The 16,969-nt window shown below is 40.5% G+C and overlaps 1 protein-coding gene and 1 pseudogene across 5 annotated transcripts; both read left to right on the top strand.

Annotated features, from left to right (window-relative positions):
* Positions 1-30: 30 nt before the first annotated feature.
* LOC122864093 (replication protein A 32 kDa subunit-like) lies at positions 31-4,114 on the top strand. Of its 5 annotated transcripts, XM_044171158.1 has the most exons (9): positions 35-194; positions 301-332; positions 440-541; positions 1,453-1,566; positions 1,671-1,739; positions 1,859-1,966; positions 2,301-2,420; positions 3,354-3,451; positions 3,644-4,114. In XM_044171158.1, the coding sequence occupies exons 2-9, from the start codon at positions 303-305 to the stop codon at positions 3,723-3,725; spliced, it is 723 nt and encodes a 240-aa protein (XP_044027093.1). In that variant the 5' UTR covers positions 35-194; positions 301-302; the 3' UTR covers positions 3,726-4,114. The 5 variants fall into 5 exon arrangements, with proteins under 5 accessions (XP_044027097.1, XP_044027093.1, XP_044027095.1 ...); XM_044171162.1 differs by lacking the exon at positions 440-541 and having other exon boundaries at positions 31-194; XM_044171160.1 differs by having other exon boundaries at positions 193-332.
* Positions 4,115-10,523: 6,409 nt separating this feature from the next.
* LOC122864839 lies at positions 10,524-15,552 on the top strand (annotated as a pseudogene).
* Positions 15,553-16,969: the final 1,417 nt, after the last annotated feature.

The raw sequence follows: 16,969 nt of genomic DNA, 5'->3' as shown, positions 1-16,969 counted from the left end.
TTGCTTTAAAGAAGTGGAGCATTCTGCGCAGGTCATCGCTGTAATTCAGGTCACCTGGTTGCCTGGACGCACAGCTGGCAGCCAGTTAACCAGAGCCTGACTCACTGGCCTCCGACGCTCCTTTAAACGTTACTGAACAGTACCAGCTGCCCAGGTGACAGTTATTTGAAGATAGTTTGTCTTGTGGAACTGAGGTAAGTTATTAAATATCTGAGTCAGCCTAAAAAAACAAACAAACCCCGCTTTGAACAGTTTTTCTCCTTTTTGTCTTAACATGCTCTGAGTTGTGCTTCCACGCAGGGATGAGCCGCCGCAGAGCAGTGATCCCACAGGTGTGTCCGCGTTGTGTCGATAGCTGCAGCACTGCGTAAGGATCAGAAGGAAACGTGTTCATCCAGACTAATGTATTCTCCCCCCCCCCTCCCTGGTGTCGCCACAGAGGGCTGCTCTTCACATTTTGCCCTGCACAGTGTCCCAGCTGCTGTCAGCTTGTCCAGTCAGCAATGATGCGTTTGCAGTCTGCGACTGGGAGCTCAGCCAGGTACGAGTGGCGATGCACGCTGTGGTTTAAGGACCCACAGAGGGTTCACTCCACATGGGCGCAATGCACGGGCCTGAGGTGTGGACTGGAGTCTCCACACTTGGACTCGTCGTGAATCTGGTGACTATAGACAGGACACAATTTAAAAAAAAAAAAAAAGAAAAAAGACTTAACTTTAACACCAAACGTTTGGACTGGAAGGGCTCCTCCCCCAGTCCAAAGAGAAGCGGGCTGCTGGCCAGACGCTAACAAAGAGTGTTTGTTTCTGACCGAAGTATTTGACGGGTTCAGATGTTGATCAGTTGGACGACCAAATAAATGAGAAGTTTCCTCTTGGGACCTTGACAGTTATTCGATGGATTGCCATGAAATTTGCTACAGATAATGAAGATATTTCACTCGAAACCAAAAATGTCAACCTCGTGGCATTCGACTAAAAGTCAGGATCATTAAGGTCATTATGCTGCAGAACATCTCCGGGGATCATGAAGGTCTGCACAAAATGTTAATACACCCAGCAGATGTCAAACAATTTCACTGAATAAGTGACAACTGTGACCTGCTGGTGCTGGAGGAAAGTCAACCTCATTTCAGTCCGGACCCCAGATACCAACATCGCCATTCGTGCAAATAATACAAATATACAAATAATAACTTGTTTGTAGTTCATGTGGATGCACTTTGTCCAGCCATACAAACATTCCACTATGAACATGTCACTGTGAATGTTAAATAAAAACTCAAAATTCAGGATTTGGAAAAATGAATTGATTCATAAACCTGGCAGTTTAATGCTGCCTTGTTTACTAACACATGCAGTGTCTTAAAGTGGCGAATTCTTTATTGGAATTTGGTCTGAGGATAACGCCTCGTGCTGAGTTTTCCTCTGCTTGTGCCTCCTCTCGCTGCAGGTGTCCGTAGTGGGCCTCATCAGAGGATTTGTTCCCTTTGTGACGAACGTCCAGTACTCTGTGGATGACATGACCGGTCCACCTTTGAATGTGAAGCAGTGGGTCAACACGGAGGCCAGTAGCATCAGCCGGCTCTGTCCACAACTACAACTGGACAACAAACGAGCGCCGCAAACTGCACTGTTTAAATAATCAGTTTCAAATTGTGTTTCTCGCAGGACTGCGCTCGGACGTTTGCTTCTCCTGGAACATATGTGAAGGTTACTGGAAGTCTCCACAATTTCAATGTGAGGAATACAAACAACGGGGTTAGAGATGATGAGCTTTAAATGTAAGTTGGCGTTGACGGTCTCTTAATTTTTGTGAATATCTGACTCATTCCTTTTTTTTTTTTGTTTTGCACAAGGGTCAAAGGTCATTGCTGGCAATGAATATCCGTTGTCTGGAGGACCTGAATGAGATCATATCCCACATGTTGGAAGTAGTACAAGCCCATATGCAGCTTTTTGGAAAGGTACAGGAGCTTGTGGAAGGTTTCGACCTGTAACACAAATTCTAATCTTATAAAAATCTTTTGTTTGACCATTTTGAGTTTATTTACTGAGCAGAATTCAGACTGACACAAAAATTCTCCACTGAAACCCAGAATTTGACGTCGTCATGTACTACATACTTCAGCTAAAAAGTGGTATTTGAATAACTTGAGGTACAGAAATTGTCCTAACGTAAGCATGTAATATTTTGTAAATGGCCTCTATTGGCCTGATTTCAGTCTCTACCCTGTAAACGTGTAATACTATTTAACTAGATTTTGGATTTTTCTGAGTCTGTTCATGTTGTTTATCCAGGCATTTGATGTGAATATGAATACCACTGCCGCCTCGCTGTCTGGAAGAGTCGTCAGGCGTAGTGGCGGTGAACATCCTGAAGGCATCTTACCAAATGGTTTGTCCACCATCCAGGATCAGGTTAGTGGGTTTAAAGGATCCAAATCACAGACAAACTGTATAGTCCTACTTACCGGTAGCGGTATTTAGCCAAACAGAGTACTATTGTTTTTATTTGCCAAGACTTTTTTAGGTGTTCACTACAGCAGCCATATTGCTGCCAACATGCAAAAAATCAAGCCGTTGTGCTAACTCTGCAGGAAAACAAGGACTTGCACAAAACAACGGATATCAGGGCGAGCTTCTAGAGAGTTCTAAATAAACAGGAATTTTAAATGACATAACGGCCGTTCCAGGCGGTTGCTTTCTGTGTTTACTTCACATCACAGGTACTGAAATTAACTGGAATTTCCATTATTTATTTATTTTTTTAATGAGAAGTCTGTATGCTGTTATAACGAGATTAAAGTTGACGGGAAATGTTAGTGATATAACAGGGGTAAGTGAGAGAGAAATGTATGTATTGATAACGAGAATGTCATAACATGAAAAATAGGTTGTTATAACAGTGTCTTGTTTTTAATGAGATGATTTTCATGTTAATGAGAAATAATTTCGTCATGGTGGCAGCAGTAAGCTGCTGTAATTCATTGTCACTGCTGCCACCGTTACAAATAATGGCTCAGTTACGCACAGTAGTCAGCTGAATAGATTCTCCTTTGGTGGAGCTTAGTGTAAATTCTCAAATTACATTTGAAATGACATTATTACAATATTTACAAATGAATACAATACTAATAACGGAGTACTTTTTACTTCGGAAGACTCAACAGCAGTGTCTTTCCAGAAACAGATGAAGACAGCAGTCCATAGTGAGGTTATCCTCAGTAACCGTGACGTTGTCTCTGGACTGCTGTTGATGACGGTGCAACAATGACACCCGTCATGCATTTAGTGAAATGCAGCATGACAGCGCCACAGAGTTGGAAAGTCATTTCTTGATTCCCGTGTAAGGTGTTGCATGTAATCAGGAGGTTCTCTGTCCGTGATGACGGCGTCAGCTTCGATGACCTGAAGACACAGCTGGACTACTTAAGTACGCGAGACATCAGGTACCTCTTGACCTCATCATACCTCTTGTACTGTGTGTACATGTGCAGTATGGAACTTTGGATGGAGGCACTATATAGGCTGTGTGTGTGTTTAAAGACCGAGTCCATACATGTTGGGTGGTGATAGAGCACTAGCATCACTCCACATACTGCATATTTATTTTGTACTATTTATTTATTTATTATTTACAGAGCTTCCTTGGTGTTTCTGATAAATGAAGGTCATGTCTTTTCTACCATCGATGAGCATCATTTCAAGTCGACAGAACGTTAGCGGGCTACCTGGAGGCTAGTGAAACATCAAGACATCACAGCCCTGGATGACAGCTGATCAGGATGTACACGCTTCCCACATTTTTGGGGTGACCAATCTTAATTGTCTTGGTTAAATTGAGTTATTTATTTATTTATTTATGGCACTGTAGCTGATGGCTTTGTCTGTCTTGGTCTAAAGATGTTGAACCCTGTATAATTATGCTCAGACAGATAAGGAAACCGTTACAGGGTTTATAGTGAGTCGTTTGTTGCCTGTAAAGAACTACTGCACTGATGTATTGCTCAGGCCTCTTTATGTTTGACTATATTTGTTTCTAATTAATTTGTGGGTGCCCTGCAAATGATGTCATGATTGCTGTGCATATAAAGAATTAAGTTTAAAATGCATCTCGTGCCCTCTTTATTTAGGACACTTTTCATTAACTACAGTCCAAATATGTCTGCCTCTGTGCAGTCCTCCGTTTCCCACAATGCAAGACAGAAAACAAGCATGAGAAGGTGGCAGCAAAGCTAACAACGACGTGCCTTCTTTTGACTCTGTCCTGGTAAACGCTGCATGAAGTTTGTATGTTGTGTAGACAGTCGCAGCTCCTGTAACATGAATTTAAACACAGCTATGACCGTCAAAGCGTTAGGGAGCTTATTCACAAGAAACCTTGTTTAGTGTAAACTGGATTAGCTCGTGCAGGTTGTCCTGCGCGTGGATAGATGGGCGGGCCAAGTCTGCCTTAGAAATCCCACATTTGAATGTTAACGTAGCAAAATTCTGAAATAGATATAATAGTTAGACTTTTTTTTTAGGGTCCTATGGATGTCATTTCACCCAATTTTCCATTTAATAAACTACGCCAATTTAGCAAAAATAACTAACATAAGTTGCTCCTAACCAAATAGCCTACAATGTGTTTAGTGAACCATTTAGCTATTCAATTACTGTATGCCAATTTGAAGTTTGAGTTCTGTCACTTGCAAAAGTGAGGTATAGCTATGTAATACTGCTCTCTAACAAGGTAACACTGATATGACATGTTTTTGGTGAGTCTGGCATGAAGTTTTCAGTTGAAAAGTAGTACAAAGAACTGCTCCATTTAAATACACTGTTTAAGGGTTACTTTTCCAAGGAAGAGCAAACGAAATCCCATAAAGAAACTTAATTTTTGTTGGGTCTCGTCAATCACATGCAAACTTACCATCCTGGGAGTGGGGATTCAACGTAAGTGTTACAGTTGAAAAGACACACACAGACTTAGAAGGGAGAAGAGTCTGGAACTGAGCGTGTTTACGTGTAGTTTTCCTAATAATGGCTCATTTTCTGAATATGTTTGGAAGACAGAGACCCGAATTGTGAAAATGAGCTGTAAACAGAACTAGGCACATACAAGTCTTAGAATCCTAACAGTAGCCTGTTATGGCGGTCAGGTTTACCACTGTTTACCACAATTTATATGAAGACTAATGTGATGGGTGACTTAGCTGGCATTGTAGACATGCTAAGCCTTCCTTAATAATGATCTCAGTGGACAGAGGGGTTACAATCACACACTGCAAAACATGTTATTGATTGGTCCAGAGGGAATTCCATCATACATGACATGCTTGTTGCTGCCTGTTTCTAAAGTATTTAGATGTTTTTCAATAATACACCCTCTAAACTGGCTTTTGAATACTCTGCAACATTGGCAAAAAACAAATCTGTTATAAATTTAGCACCTAACCAGAATTTTTGCATTGTAGGCAGTAGGGCTGCCAGTACAGGGCTGCATCCAGCCATAAAGATTTATGACAATATTAAAAATCTAATTAATTTGGATAACACATAATGTATTGTAGAAATATCTTTTTCTATATTAATTTAAATGTGGGAAGCAAAGCTGCTTTGTGGCCTAAGGACACCTAACCCCACATCAAGCACTCCCACTTGCAGCAGCGTGTTCATGGGTGTGGCTTGTGTGTGAATTGATATTATGCAAGTGAAATAGACTGTTGCATATCATCGCAGCAAGGCCTGGCTGCCTGTGCTGAACAAGTATGGGCAGTTCACAGGAACAGTGTGATAGTCTAGAGAGGGAATAAAGCTCAAGGTATCAAACGCTAGAGCTTTTAATTAAGTAACCAGATTTGTGGTTAAACAGGAAATGCTGTTGTTTGCCTTCATATTAAAAGTCCAGTGGCAAGAAAAGAGCCTACCAAGCCACCTGCCACTTCACTTAAAAAAGAACCAGCTGTAACAATTAACACAGTAGCCAGAGTGTTAGTGTAACCCCTTTTCACAATTGTCATCTGAACTGTTTGCAGTTACAAACAATTTATTTTCCATCTGTTCCAGTTGTACTGGTGTGCTTCTTGTTTTTTGGCCCACTAGCATTATAAAGGCATCAGTATGCTTCTAACCAAGTGCTTGTTGGATCGTCTAACCTGAAACCCCCTTTTCGCCAGTGCAATCTGGACTAGCTGTGTCCGACTTTTTTTGTTGTAACTTTCTGAAATATGCAATCAGAAGAATGCAACACCATGAATGTTTTCAAAGACAGACTGTTCAAAAGTGTGCGCCGTTATCCCCATTTGTATGATTCTTTGTGTAGAGACAACAAAGACACTCAGAATTCTTGAAAAGAGATCAGGGAGGAAATGTGGTGTAGCCCGCACGAGGTTATGATGGCAGGTTTTTTGCCCTGCCTTTGGGTGTGGCCATTTGGTAGAATGGGTAGGTATCATAACTAGATATGAACACTTTAGATGTGGCAGGACAACACGTCATGCAAACTAGTTCTTTTGAAGTGTACTGAACCCTTAAGGGTTGTAATGTTGGGCAGTCTCTTGGTGTTTTGTAGCAAGATATCTTGACAACTACCTGCAAGATTGCTTTGTAATGGTGTTCGTGCTCTCCAGAGAATGACTTAATGACTTTACTGACCCTCTGACATTTTCTTTAGCACCTCCGTCAGGTCAAAATTCCCCTGGACAGCACTTTGGTCCATAACAAAGCATTTAAAAAAACTGATGGCCGGATTTCTATGAAATTTGTTATGAAAATTTATGGTCCATGGATGATGAATCTTAATGTTTTTGCTTACCCTATGGTATTTCCTCTTGATCCATTAGACCATTTCCACATGATAACATTAAATATCACAATCTAATAAACAGATTACATGAAAATTTACATTTGAGACACACTATGAGCTTTCCTCTAGCACCACCTTCTGGTCAAATGACCAGACTTTAACTCAAACTGAGAATCAGTAGACCGAGCATAACCTACCGAGAGGTATTCCTATGGACTAGGAGTACTTGACAACATCACCAGCAAGTTGAAATATTTTGTTTCAGAATGAAATTTCTCAATAACTATTAGATGGATGCAATGACATTTACTACAGACATTCATGCCCCTCTCAGGATGAATTGTAATAACTTTGGTGATCCTCTGACTTTTCATCTAGCACCATCATCAGGTCAACAACACCTTCTTTTATTACCAAATACCTGCAAAACTGATGCTCCCATCAGCCTCAGCTGTACGTTTAGTGTTCATTAGCAAATTTAAGCATGCTTACATGCTAACTAACATGGCGAATATGGCAAACACTGCCTGTCATTGTGAGCATGTTAGAATGCTGATGATGATGAATTGTCAGAAATGTTTAGATCTTGTTAGAATACCAGATGTACATGTTAATAAGCTGTGAATCAATGTGGGATTACAAATCAACACTTTTTTTGTAAAAGTTATTATTACCGGGGCAGGGGGATACAAGCTAGTGGAGGTGAGCTCAATAATCTCCTGTTAATCAAACTCTGTGGTGACCTTCCTGACCTCAGCCATGAACTGAGCAACCTGACCTCATAGAGGCAGGAAGTGTGCTGGGTGCATTCTGGGGCCCAAAGTAAACCATCAAAAGTATCAAAGAAATACTTAATTTACACTTTTTTCATAAAACAATAATCCAATATCAAACAAATGAAGAATGCATAATTAGGAGTCCCTTTCATAGCAGCAGAACCCAAAGTAATACCTGGAATTCCTCTTCTGTCAGTGATTTAGCAACATCTGTTTTGGCCCATACACACTTAAGTTGGAACCAACCTGGACAAAACAAATGGCTTCACTTACAATAACATAATGCTATAATTAGGGCTAAACCACTGGCACTGACTGACCTTTTTCACAGGGACAGTGGTGTGAAAAAGTGTTTGCCCCCTTCCTGATTTCTTATGTTTTTGCATGTTTGTCACACTTAAATGTTTCAGATCATCAAACAAATTTAAATATTAGTCAAAGTTAACACAAGTAAACACAAAATGCAGTTTTTAAATGAAGGTTGTTATTATTGAGGGAAAACAAAATCCAAACCTACATGGCCCTTTGTGAAATAGTGATTGCCCCCTAAACCTAATAACTGGTTGGGCCACCCTTAGCAGCAACAACTGCAATCAAGCGTTTGCGATAACTTGTCTTTTACAGCGCTGTGGAGGAATTTTGGCCCACTCATCTTTGCAGAATTGTTGTAATTCAGCCACATTGGAGGGTTTTCGAGCATGAACTGCCTTTTTAAGGTCATGCCACAGCATCTCAATAGGATTCAGGTCAGGACTTTGACTAGGCCACTCCAAAGTCTTCATTTTGTTCTTCAGCCATTCAGGTGGACTTGCTGGTCTGGTTTGGATCATTGTCCTGCTGCAGAACCCAAGTTCGCATCAGCTTGATGTCAAGTGTGACAAACATGCAAAAACCACCACTGTACTGTTCATCCCCTCATCACAAATTTGTTTGTGATGAGGGGACAAAAGAGTTTTTTGAAGAGCATCAAGAACCATCTTTTCATATAATATATGCTATTTATATATGTCATTTCATTTGCTTAATTGTTGTTCATGTTTTAACGTGGTTTGTTTCCCTTTGTGTTCTATCACTATAAAGTTTAAAGGTGCAGTCATTGATTATTTTTGGCCACTTGGTGGCAGTGTAACAAGCTGTAAACAGAACATTGACTTGTTATCACTTTATAAATTTGTCATTCCTTTGGAGTCACATTTCTGGCCACCCTCTGGTCTAGTTTCCAACAACTCTCGAGAAAATGATCTGGCTCTTTAGCTGCTAAATGCTCCACTGTTTTCACCAGCTAAGTGGAACACCTTGATTTTTGACCTGAGAGAGACCAGACGAGAGCGTGTGTTTGTTTTTGAAGTGGAGTAAAGAGGCGACATAAAAAGGTACATATTATTTTTTACATTTGGCCTTAGTCTTTTACAATATTATAAAAGAGCAAGAAAATCAAGCTGTTCCACTTAGTGCTCCCCCTAGAGGCGTGGAGAACCTTTGTTGTGCTGAGTGGATATGCAGCGTTTTTCTGTTGCATTTGTTTTCAGGGTTTGTGTGTTTTTGATTTTGCATCGTTTCTGTATTTGCTGTTAATGCATTTGTTTTGGCTTTCTGCAGCACATTTTTTCATTTGCAGCACGTTTCCGTGGTTGTTTGTTTTGGATTTTCATATGTGTTTTTGAATTGGCATCGTTTCTGAAGCTGCAGCACGTTTTTCCCATAGACTGTATAAAACATGGACGGAGTGTCCGTGACGTCACCCATGGGTTTCTGAAGAGCTGTTGTGAAGCTCAAAATGGGCGGCTCCAACCATTGCCACCTTGCCAGTGCCTGACTCCAGCTAATCCAAAAATGGAGCTGAGGCGGGTCGAATGAAGCCTGGTTGCTGAACCACCTAGCAGCTAGCCACCTGAGAGGGCACCCACCTGTCACTCAAAGCGGCCACGTTCTTAATTATGCAGAACTTTAAGACTTAAAATAATTTAAACGGGTGAGTTATGAAAAAATTCACCCCCCTCACAATTGTCATGAAGGGGGAAATTAGCTATGGAGACCAAAACCGTTGTTTGTACCAGGCTGTAAACATGTTTATTTCTGCTGTATATTTGGGCATTTTAACATAGGGCTTTATGGGGTTTGACTCGCTTTTGGAGACAGCCTCAAGTGGCCATTTGAGGAACAGCAGTTTTTGGCACTTTCGCATTGGCTTTACTTTTCAGCCTCAGAGGTTGCCGCTTGGTTTTTCCTAATAGAAATGTTTTAGGCCATTGTAGTGTGTTTGCCCCTGTCGACCACCATAGTTTTTGGATGTTTGGCATTGTAGACCAGCTTTTTTAACCTGTTGCAAATGCTAATTCTAGATATTCTATTCAGTTCAATTCAATTCAAGTTTTATTTATATTGCCAATTCATAACTCATTGCACTTTTCCTATAGAGCAGGTCTAGACCGTACTCTTTATAATATTAATTATAGAGACCCAACAAATCCCACTATGAGCAAGCAATATGAAAGCGTATTATATGGTGGCTGACAATGGAAAACGCACTGCAACTAAAGAAACCACATGCAAATAGACAAAACACAAGCAAATTAAGAAAACTTCATTAATTTGACAACACAAACGCAGCATTTAGAAATACATGCTGCAAATCCACACAACGACAACATGTTTCAGAATCAGAAATACTTTATTGATCCCCGAAGGGAAACTCTTTGTTACAGCAGCTCGCATTTACGTCAGTGCACACAGGAGAAAGTACTGGCAAAAAAACCCCAAAAAACACTACACTAAAAAACAGGTCAGAAAATAAATTAAGTACCAGGTATAAGTATAAAATAAAATAAGTGTGAAGTACCAAGTGGGTTTACCGGTTGATGATGATAATACGGTATAATAATACAATGTAATAATATAAGTAATAAGTAGTAGTGCAAGTACTGTCAAGTTAAGTGTAGCCTATTAAGATTATTATGAGACGGTGGATATCGCACAGCAGTAATGGAGGTATGAATAATATCAATATCAATGCATAGGAAAAACTAAATATTGCACAGGAGTATTACATACCATTGCCATGGTTTGAAACACTTCCATTGTCGTTTTGTGTATTCGCAGCACGTTTGTGTATTTGGTTGTGCTGTGCATGTGTTGTCAAATTATGTTATTATTATTAGTTTATGTTTATGTTGTGGGTTTCTGACTTCTGCTACAGCTCTACTCTGCACTGGAAAGTGACCGCTGCATGTGCCTCGCCCTGCAGAGCGAAAAAGTGGAATTCTATCAGTATCTATCAATGATTTGATGCATGATAATCATATAGGCATTATCAGACCAACAATATACACATTAGACAGTCTGTCTGTCGTCGCTGATGAACCTGGTTATTATCTCTGGTTAACAGTAGTTTTCCAACATTTTTTCTTTTCAAATTTACCGTAATTTACAGTTATTGAAAATGCTTTAAAAACCTTTTCTTTCAATATGCATGTTCATTAGTTTCTCTGGTCACAGAATAGCTGCATATTGAGGCTTTTCCACACCACTAAAAGAAAAAAAAACTGAGGTAGAAACAATCATATTGGCATTTTTTTAAATGTCATCTCTGCTATTTGTCTCTTTTCCACTGTCTCGCTGTTGTCCAGTCATAATATGAATGAAAACAGTCTTTGGCTCTGGCGTTTCTTGTTCAGCACATGGGACGAATACTGAGACGAATACTCCTGGAACCACACAGGCCCCAGCAGGTTCCATTAAACTCCACCATGTCGTTCGGGGCATCTAAACGGATCTGCATTCTTGGCAGCATTCTTAGGGAAAAACCCCCAGACCCAAGGCAGCACCGCACCAGGGGAGCCGGAGGAAGGGGAGGATGAAGAGCTGAAAGGCCTGCTGGGACTGCCTGAAGAGGAGACGGAGACATGCACGGATTCAATCTTTGTTTGTCGCTGTTGGTTCTCAGCAGGGTGTTAAAAAGTCTGGATTCAAAGGGGGAATCTGCCTTTTCTTTGCAAAAACTCCTGAATGTGAGCAGCTCCAAACTCCAAAACACATTTGCAAAAGAAAAACTGCATTTCTTGAAATCTGACAAAGCTGAAGATTGACAGCTGTAGAGGCATTAATAATTCATAGCTTGAGCTGGTTTTCATTTTAGACAAAAGGAGGTAGCCCCAGAAAGCAAAATCCAAAGTCCAACAACTAAGTGCGGTTTTATGAATCCAAATGTCATTCAAGGCTTAAGCACCCTGAATATTATTTTATGGCTCATATATTCCTCCAAAACATGTGGAATAAAATTGTCTGACTCTCTTATACTAATCTGGGTACAAAACCTGACCAAGTTCAACACCGCCCACGACAAATGCATCTCCACCCTGACCAACAACGAGGGCAACTTGGAGATCCAGAGGCCCAAGAGAAGGAGGAGGAGTTGCCATGTGTCATGACCAAGTCATCAATCCAGGTAGAGACACCCAAAAACATACACTGAATGTGCTATCCCTTCCATGAAAAGGGGTTTGATTGAATTTGATTTGAATTCAACTAATCACTTACATGCTGGCCAGTGATTTTGTGTTTTTGGATCTCAACACAATTTCATGGATTAAAGGTCCAGTGTGGAACATCATTTAGGAGGAGCTTTTGGCAGAAATGGAATATAATATTTATAAGTATGTTTTCATTAGTGTATAATCTGAAAATAAGAATCGTTGTGTTTTCATTACCTTAGAATAAGCCCTTTACATCTACAGAGGGAGCGGGTCCCCCTTCCACGGAGGCCGCATGTTGCACAGGCATGTTTCTACAGAAGCCCAGAACAGACAAACCAAACACTGGCTCTAGATTGGGCCGTTCGCGAGTTTTGTAGCCACCGTAGTTTCTCCTACACGCTTGGAAGGGGAGGGTGAGCCGAGTGGTATTCAAATGGTTGCAAACTGCAATTTCACCGCTAGATGCCACTGAATCCTCCACACTGGACCTTTAAGAAAAAAACAGAAAGCAAAGGTAATTATGGGATCGGCCAGTTTGAAATACCTTACCATTTGTCCTGACTTGAAAACTCAGAAAAAAGTTCAATCTGTGTCTAGTGAACAAACCAAAAAAAATTAACCTAATATGTATGGCCTTAAAATCACTATAATACGTGTATACATGCATATGCAATATCAAGTATAGCAATGTGTACATTTGGCCTTTTGTTTGATTTTAAGCAACAAATTCAGAAATGTTCAGACTCTACACATACTGGCAGTAGTAGTAGTGATCTACTGTAAATTGCCTGCAACATTAGTTTGTACTCTCTAAATGATTTAATTGTCATTTAATGTCACTCAGTATCATTTAATTATTATGGCATTTTCTAATCAATTATTGAATTAGATAATGCCCTCAGGAAATATTAGTGGCCTAAGGATTTTGTAAAGACAATCAGAAATCCTTTTTTAGTTTGCACATTTGGGTCATTACATCCATCTCTTGTCCATATGGTGGACATATTCTATTGACATTTTGACCACACATTGCTGTGCTCAAGTGGCCCTTTGATTTCAATCTTTATGAAATAAAATAACAAATATATTAAAAAAAAAAAAAGTAATAAACTGACGCGCGTTGTCTGTGTAACCCTTGACATTGCTTAGAAAAAGAAAATGGAAGTCCATGGCTTGTTGGGCCTGGAGGCAGCTGTACGTAGGATGCAGATCTTGCCAATCAGTGGAGGTCTGTACAGGGACCTTCCTCCCACCAGCCACGAGGGAGCGACCCACCACCACACTGCACCCCAGGCAGCTGCAACCATCCTGGGATGAGACACCCACCTCTGCAGAGACCCCTGGCACCCCTAACACCGCCCCTGCACCAGCACCTTACACTGCAAAGCCTCTGAATGAACCACGCAAAAAGAAATATGCCAAAAAGGCCTGGCCCACACCTTCACTGCTTAAACAGAGGACTTCTGATATTATAGCCATATTTCAAGTCCACACAAACATAATCTGAGAACAGCTTTTTGAAAGTTATGACTCTCGATCTCGATTTATATATTTTATTATGTTGATTTTATCACATATTCAGAGTAAGATGACTTTCTGACTCACTTTTCCACCATCGTCTTCCTGCAATAACTCACCTCTTGCGAGATTTCAGAGCGAGACTTCTGTTTCTGGTTTTTCAAAAAGGATCTTACTCTTTAACAAAAGGTCTGTCTCTGTAGGGATCCTTTCCAAAATGTTGTCCGACACTTAGAATAACAATCTGAGCCTGTCAGTGGCAAAAACAAGCACTTTTAGTGGACGTACTTTTGACGGGCGCAATTGCCCACAAGGATGACGTTGCAGCCGTTGCAGCCCGTTTTCGCAGTGATCTACTGGACCAATTCCAAAACTCTTTGTACCTATTAGTCATTCAGACCCCAAAATATGTAAAAATAGGGTCCAGGTTTAAAAATACCAGAATGACCCTTTAACTGATATCTTATTGGAATTTGGCTGATGGATTAACAGTAGTACACACTGTACTGGCCTACTATAGGTCAGCTTTAACTGTTGTTGCAAATCTTAAAAAAAGTGCTCATGTTCCTTTCTGTCTTGTATATATTTTTGCCGACCACCTTCTGTATGAATTATATTTGGTCAGTAGCTGATTTCCTCATAAAAATAGGAAGAAAATGTCACAAGCCAGGGAAGGAATAGTAGACATACCTGTAATAGAGTCTGACAAGGCTATGAACTGCGGGTGAAGATTGACTTCAAAAGAACTCAATAAAGAAACCGGTATTTGTGACAGTAAAATCAATGTTATTTTTTTTGTCTCTTTTTCTATTTTTATACCAAAATGTGGCTTTATAAGCAAGTGCCATTGTCAGATATTTATGAAACACTCAGAGTGAGAGGGCTTTAATTGATTATGACTGTTATTAGAATTCATCTCTGCTTGATATTTGTATAATAAACTATAATCCATACCTCTCACTTGGCTGTGTGTGAAATGATGTGGTGGAGGATTAGCAAGTCCCTAGAGAAATCTCCCACTGAGCTTATTTTACTTTCATGTATTCACAATACTTCCATCTATGGCAAAAAACCCAAACCCTTGAGAGTGCTAATTAAGTGATTTTTTTTGAGCAAACTGATTTTGATAGGATGTCTCTCGCACATGCTAAATGTGTCATTTTCTCCCCATGTTGATGAAAATATTCTCTGAAGATTCTGAGCACCTATCTGTTCTCTCTTTTTGAATTGTGTCCTGATTGGTGACAGGTATTGCTTTTGAAATGGCTCGGCTCGTCTTTTTGAATGCAGCATGGGTTTTTTTTTTTTTTTATCGCTTTATTTTTCACATTACTGCTGTACTGTGCTCTCTTTACAGCCATTAATAATCGTCCCCACCACATAATGAAGTGTCTCTGTGCCTGACAATATGCTGCCTGCTGCTAAACAAGACTCCAGACACCCTTCAGCAGCAAGGCATGCAAGCTTAAATGTTGTTGTTTTTCCACCAGAGGGCAACATGTGTACTGTAATCCACAACCCCCCACCACCACCACCACCACCACCACCACCACTCCACACTCCTCTAGATGTAAATCACATCCTTTCTTTACACTAACATTGACAGTCTTATGCATATAGAAATGTCATTTATTTTAATGGGAAATCCTCTCAGCAGCGTCACTTTTCAGGCTATCTGTCAGTAGTATGAGACATTGAGGGAACATAGAAAACTAAAGCTTTGTTTTGCTATGAGTGATGCAATAAACTGTGCTACATTATGTACTTTTTTCCTACAGTAGAAGCTGTAATCTGTATTTTTTTTTATTCATTAAATGACATATAAGAGTACACTGTGCCTGTGTTAAAAGCATACATTGCATAGCTTCCACCTTTAGGGGTCTCTCAAGCTCTGTTCAGGCCCTGCTGTCTAGCCAGTACAGATAAATGGCACCTCGTTAATCAAATCTGCATGAGTGCGCTCAGGTTGCCATGGCAATAATTATCAGAGCTGCCTAATTAACTTTCTCAATTGCTTAATGATATACGACCCTCTGAACTCCCTCATTTTTTTCTCTCTAATCCAAGTTGTGTTTTTATTCCTCCATTTTCACTCCCCAGTGTTAACCCGTGATCGCCACGATAATAGAAATTATAGAGAAATTAAATTCAGCACCGCGTCGTTTCCTGTTGGCCGCCTGAACTGGTGGTGTCAAACTTCACATGCAGCACAAGCCGCACACTACTGCATGCCGATGCATGTAGCCGATGTGTGTCTGGCCTGTACAGTGTGTGACTTGCATACTTTGTCTTCTGCGGTGACCTCTTGTGACAGCTGACTGAAGGTTGGGAGCAGCGGTCCTGTCGGCCCTGATCAGCCAGGCGAAACTCTTGAGATACACCGAGACAGGGGGAATCGTACCTGGTGACACCCACCCTGCCACCCCCTGTCACAGCCGGCCTCCCATACTGTCTACTGCCTTTCTTTACGGCCTCCTGTCAGCCTGCTGCCCCCTCACTGGCTGCAGTCCACACCAATCCCAAGTTTTCTCAGTTTTTCATATCTTTTAGTCAGAAGTTTAGAAGTTGTGCATGAAAAGCAACTGCACTGGGCCAAAACTGGACTTTTATTAAGTTGAGTAGGCTACTGTCTAGTCACTGTCTCTTGCTCTTGACTTTTTTATGGTGATATGTGCTTTCAGATGAACAAAATTTTGGTATCTTTCTTCTAAACCCCTCATTTGTGGAACTGAGACCGTCAGAAAAATAGGCCACAGTTTGTACCCTGTCTTCCACCAAAGGGCAATGTTACTTTGTTTTAACCATGTCCACAATCATTCCTTAACCTTTATGAAGCATTTTTAGTTGCCTGAATTTAGCCAATCCTTTAAGCGGGTACTTAGTAGCGATTTAGTATTACACATCCATAAAGTTGGGGGATTCATCAGAGACAAATTTAAAAAAGAATCATCAAAATGGAAGCAACATAGGCAGAGACATCTTGACTTTAACTCCCTATTATGAGTCATGCCCCAAAAATTCTGGATCCTACATTTCCCATAATGCAACTTAATAGCATCTATCATTAGACCCTCCCTGCCCTCCATGCCCACGTCCTTCAAACCCTACACTCCAGATTGTAACAAAGACTTTGTTGAAAATGTCAAGTATGAAGCCCAAGCTGAGAGACCCCTGATGACATCATTATGACGTCGTCAGGGTCAAGAATGTACTTGGAACCTCAGCTTTTAAACCAACTGGACAAGATGTTGTTGATGCGCTCAGAAAAAATGTTAATTTGGACAACCAATTCCATAAAAACATCATGTAATATGATCTACTTCCATTTCCAAGGTCAAGAATTAGCTTTGAACCTCAGCCTAATGTCTCGTGTAGGGTTTAGGTCGGTGGAAGTTTTGCTTGTTACTCCTC

The sequence above is a fragment of the Siniperca chuatsi genome, linkage group LG17, assembly GCF_020085105.1.
Source record: "Siniperca chuatsi isolate FFG_IHB_CAS linkage group LG17, ASM2008510v1, whole genome shotgun sequence".
In the NCBI taxonomy this organism is placed as follows: Eukaryota; Metazoa; Chordata; class Actinopteri; order Centrarchiformes; family Sinipercidae; genus Siniperca; species Siniperca chuatsi.
This window is presented reverse-complemented; position numbering and strand designations above follow the sequence as displayed.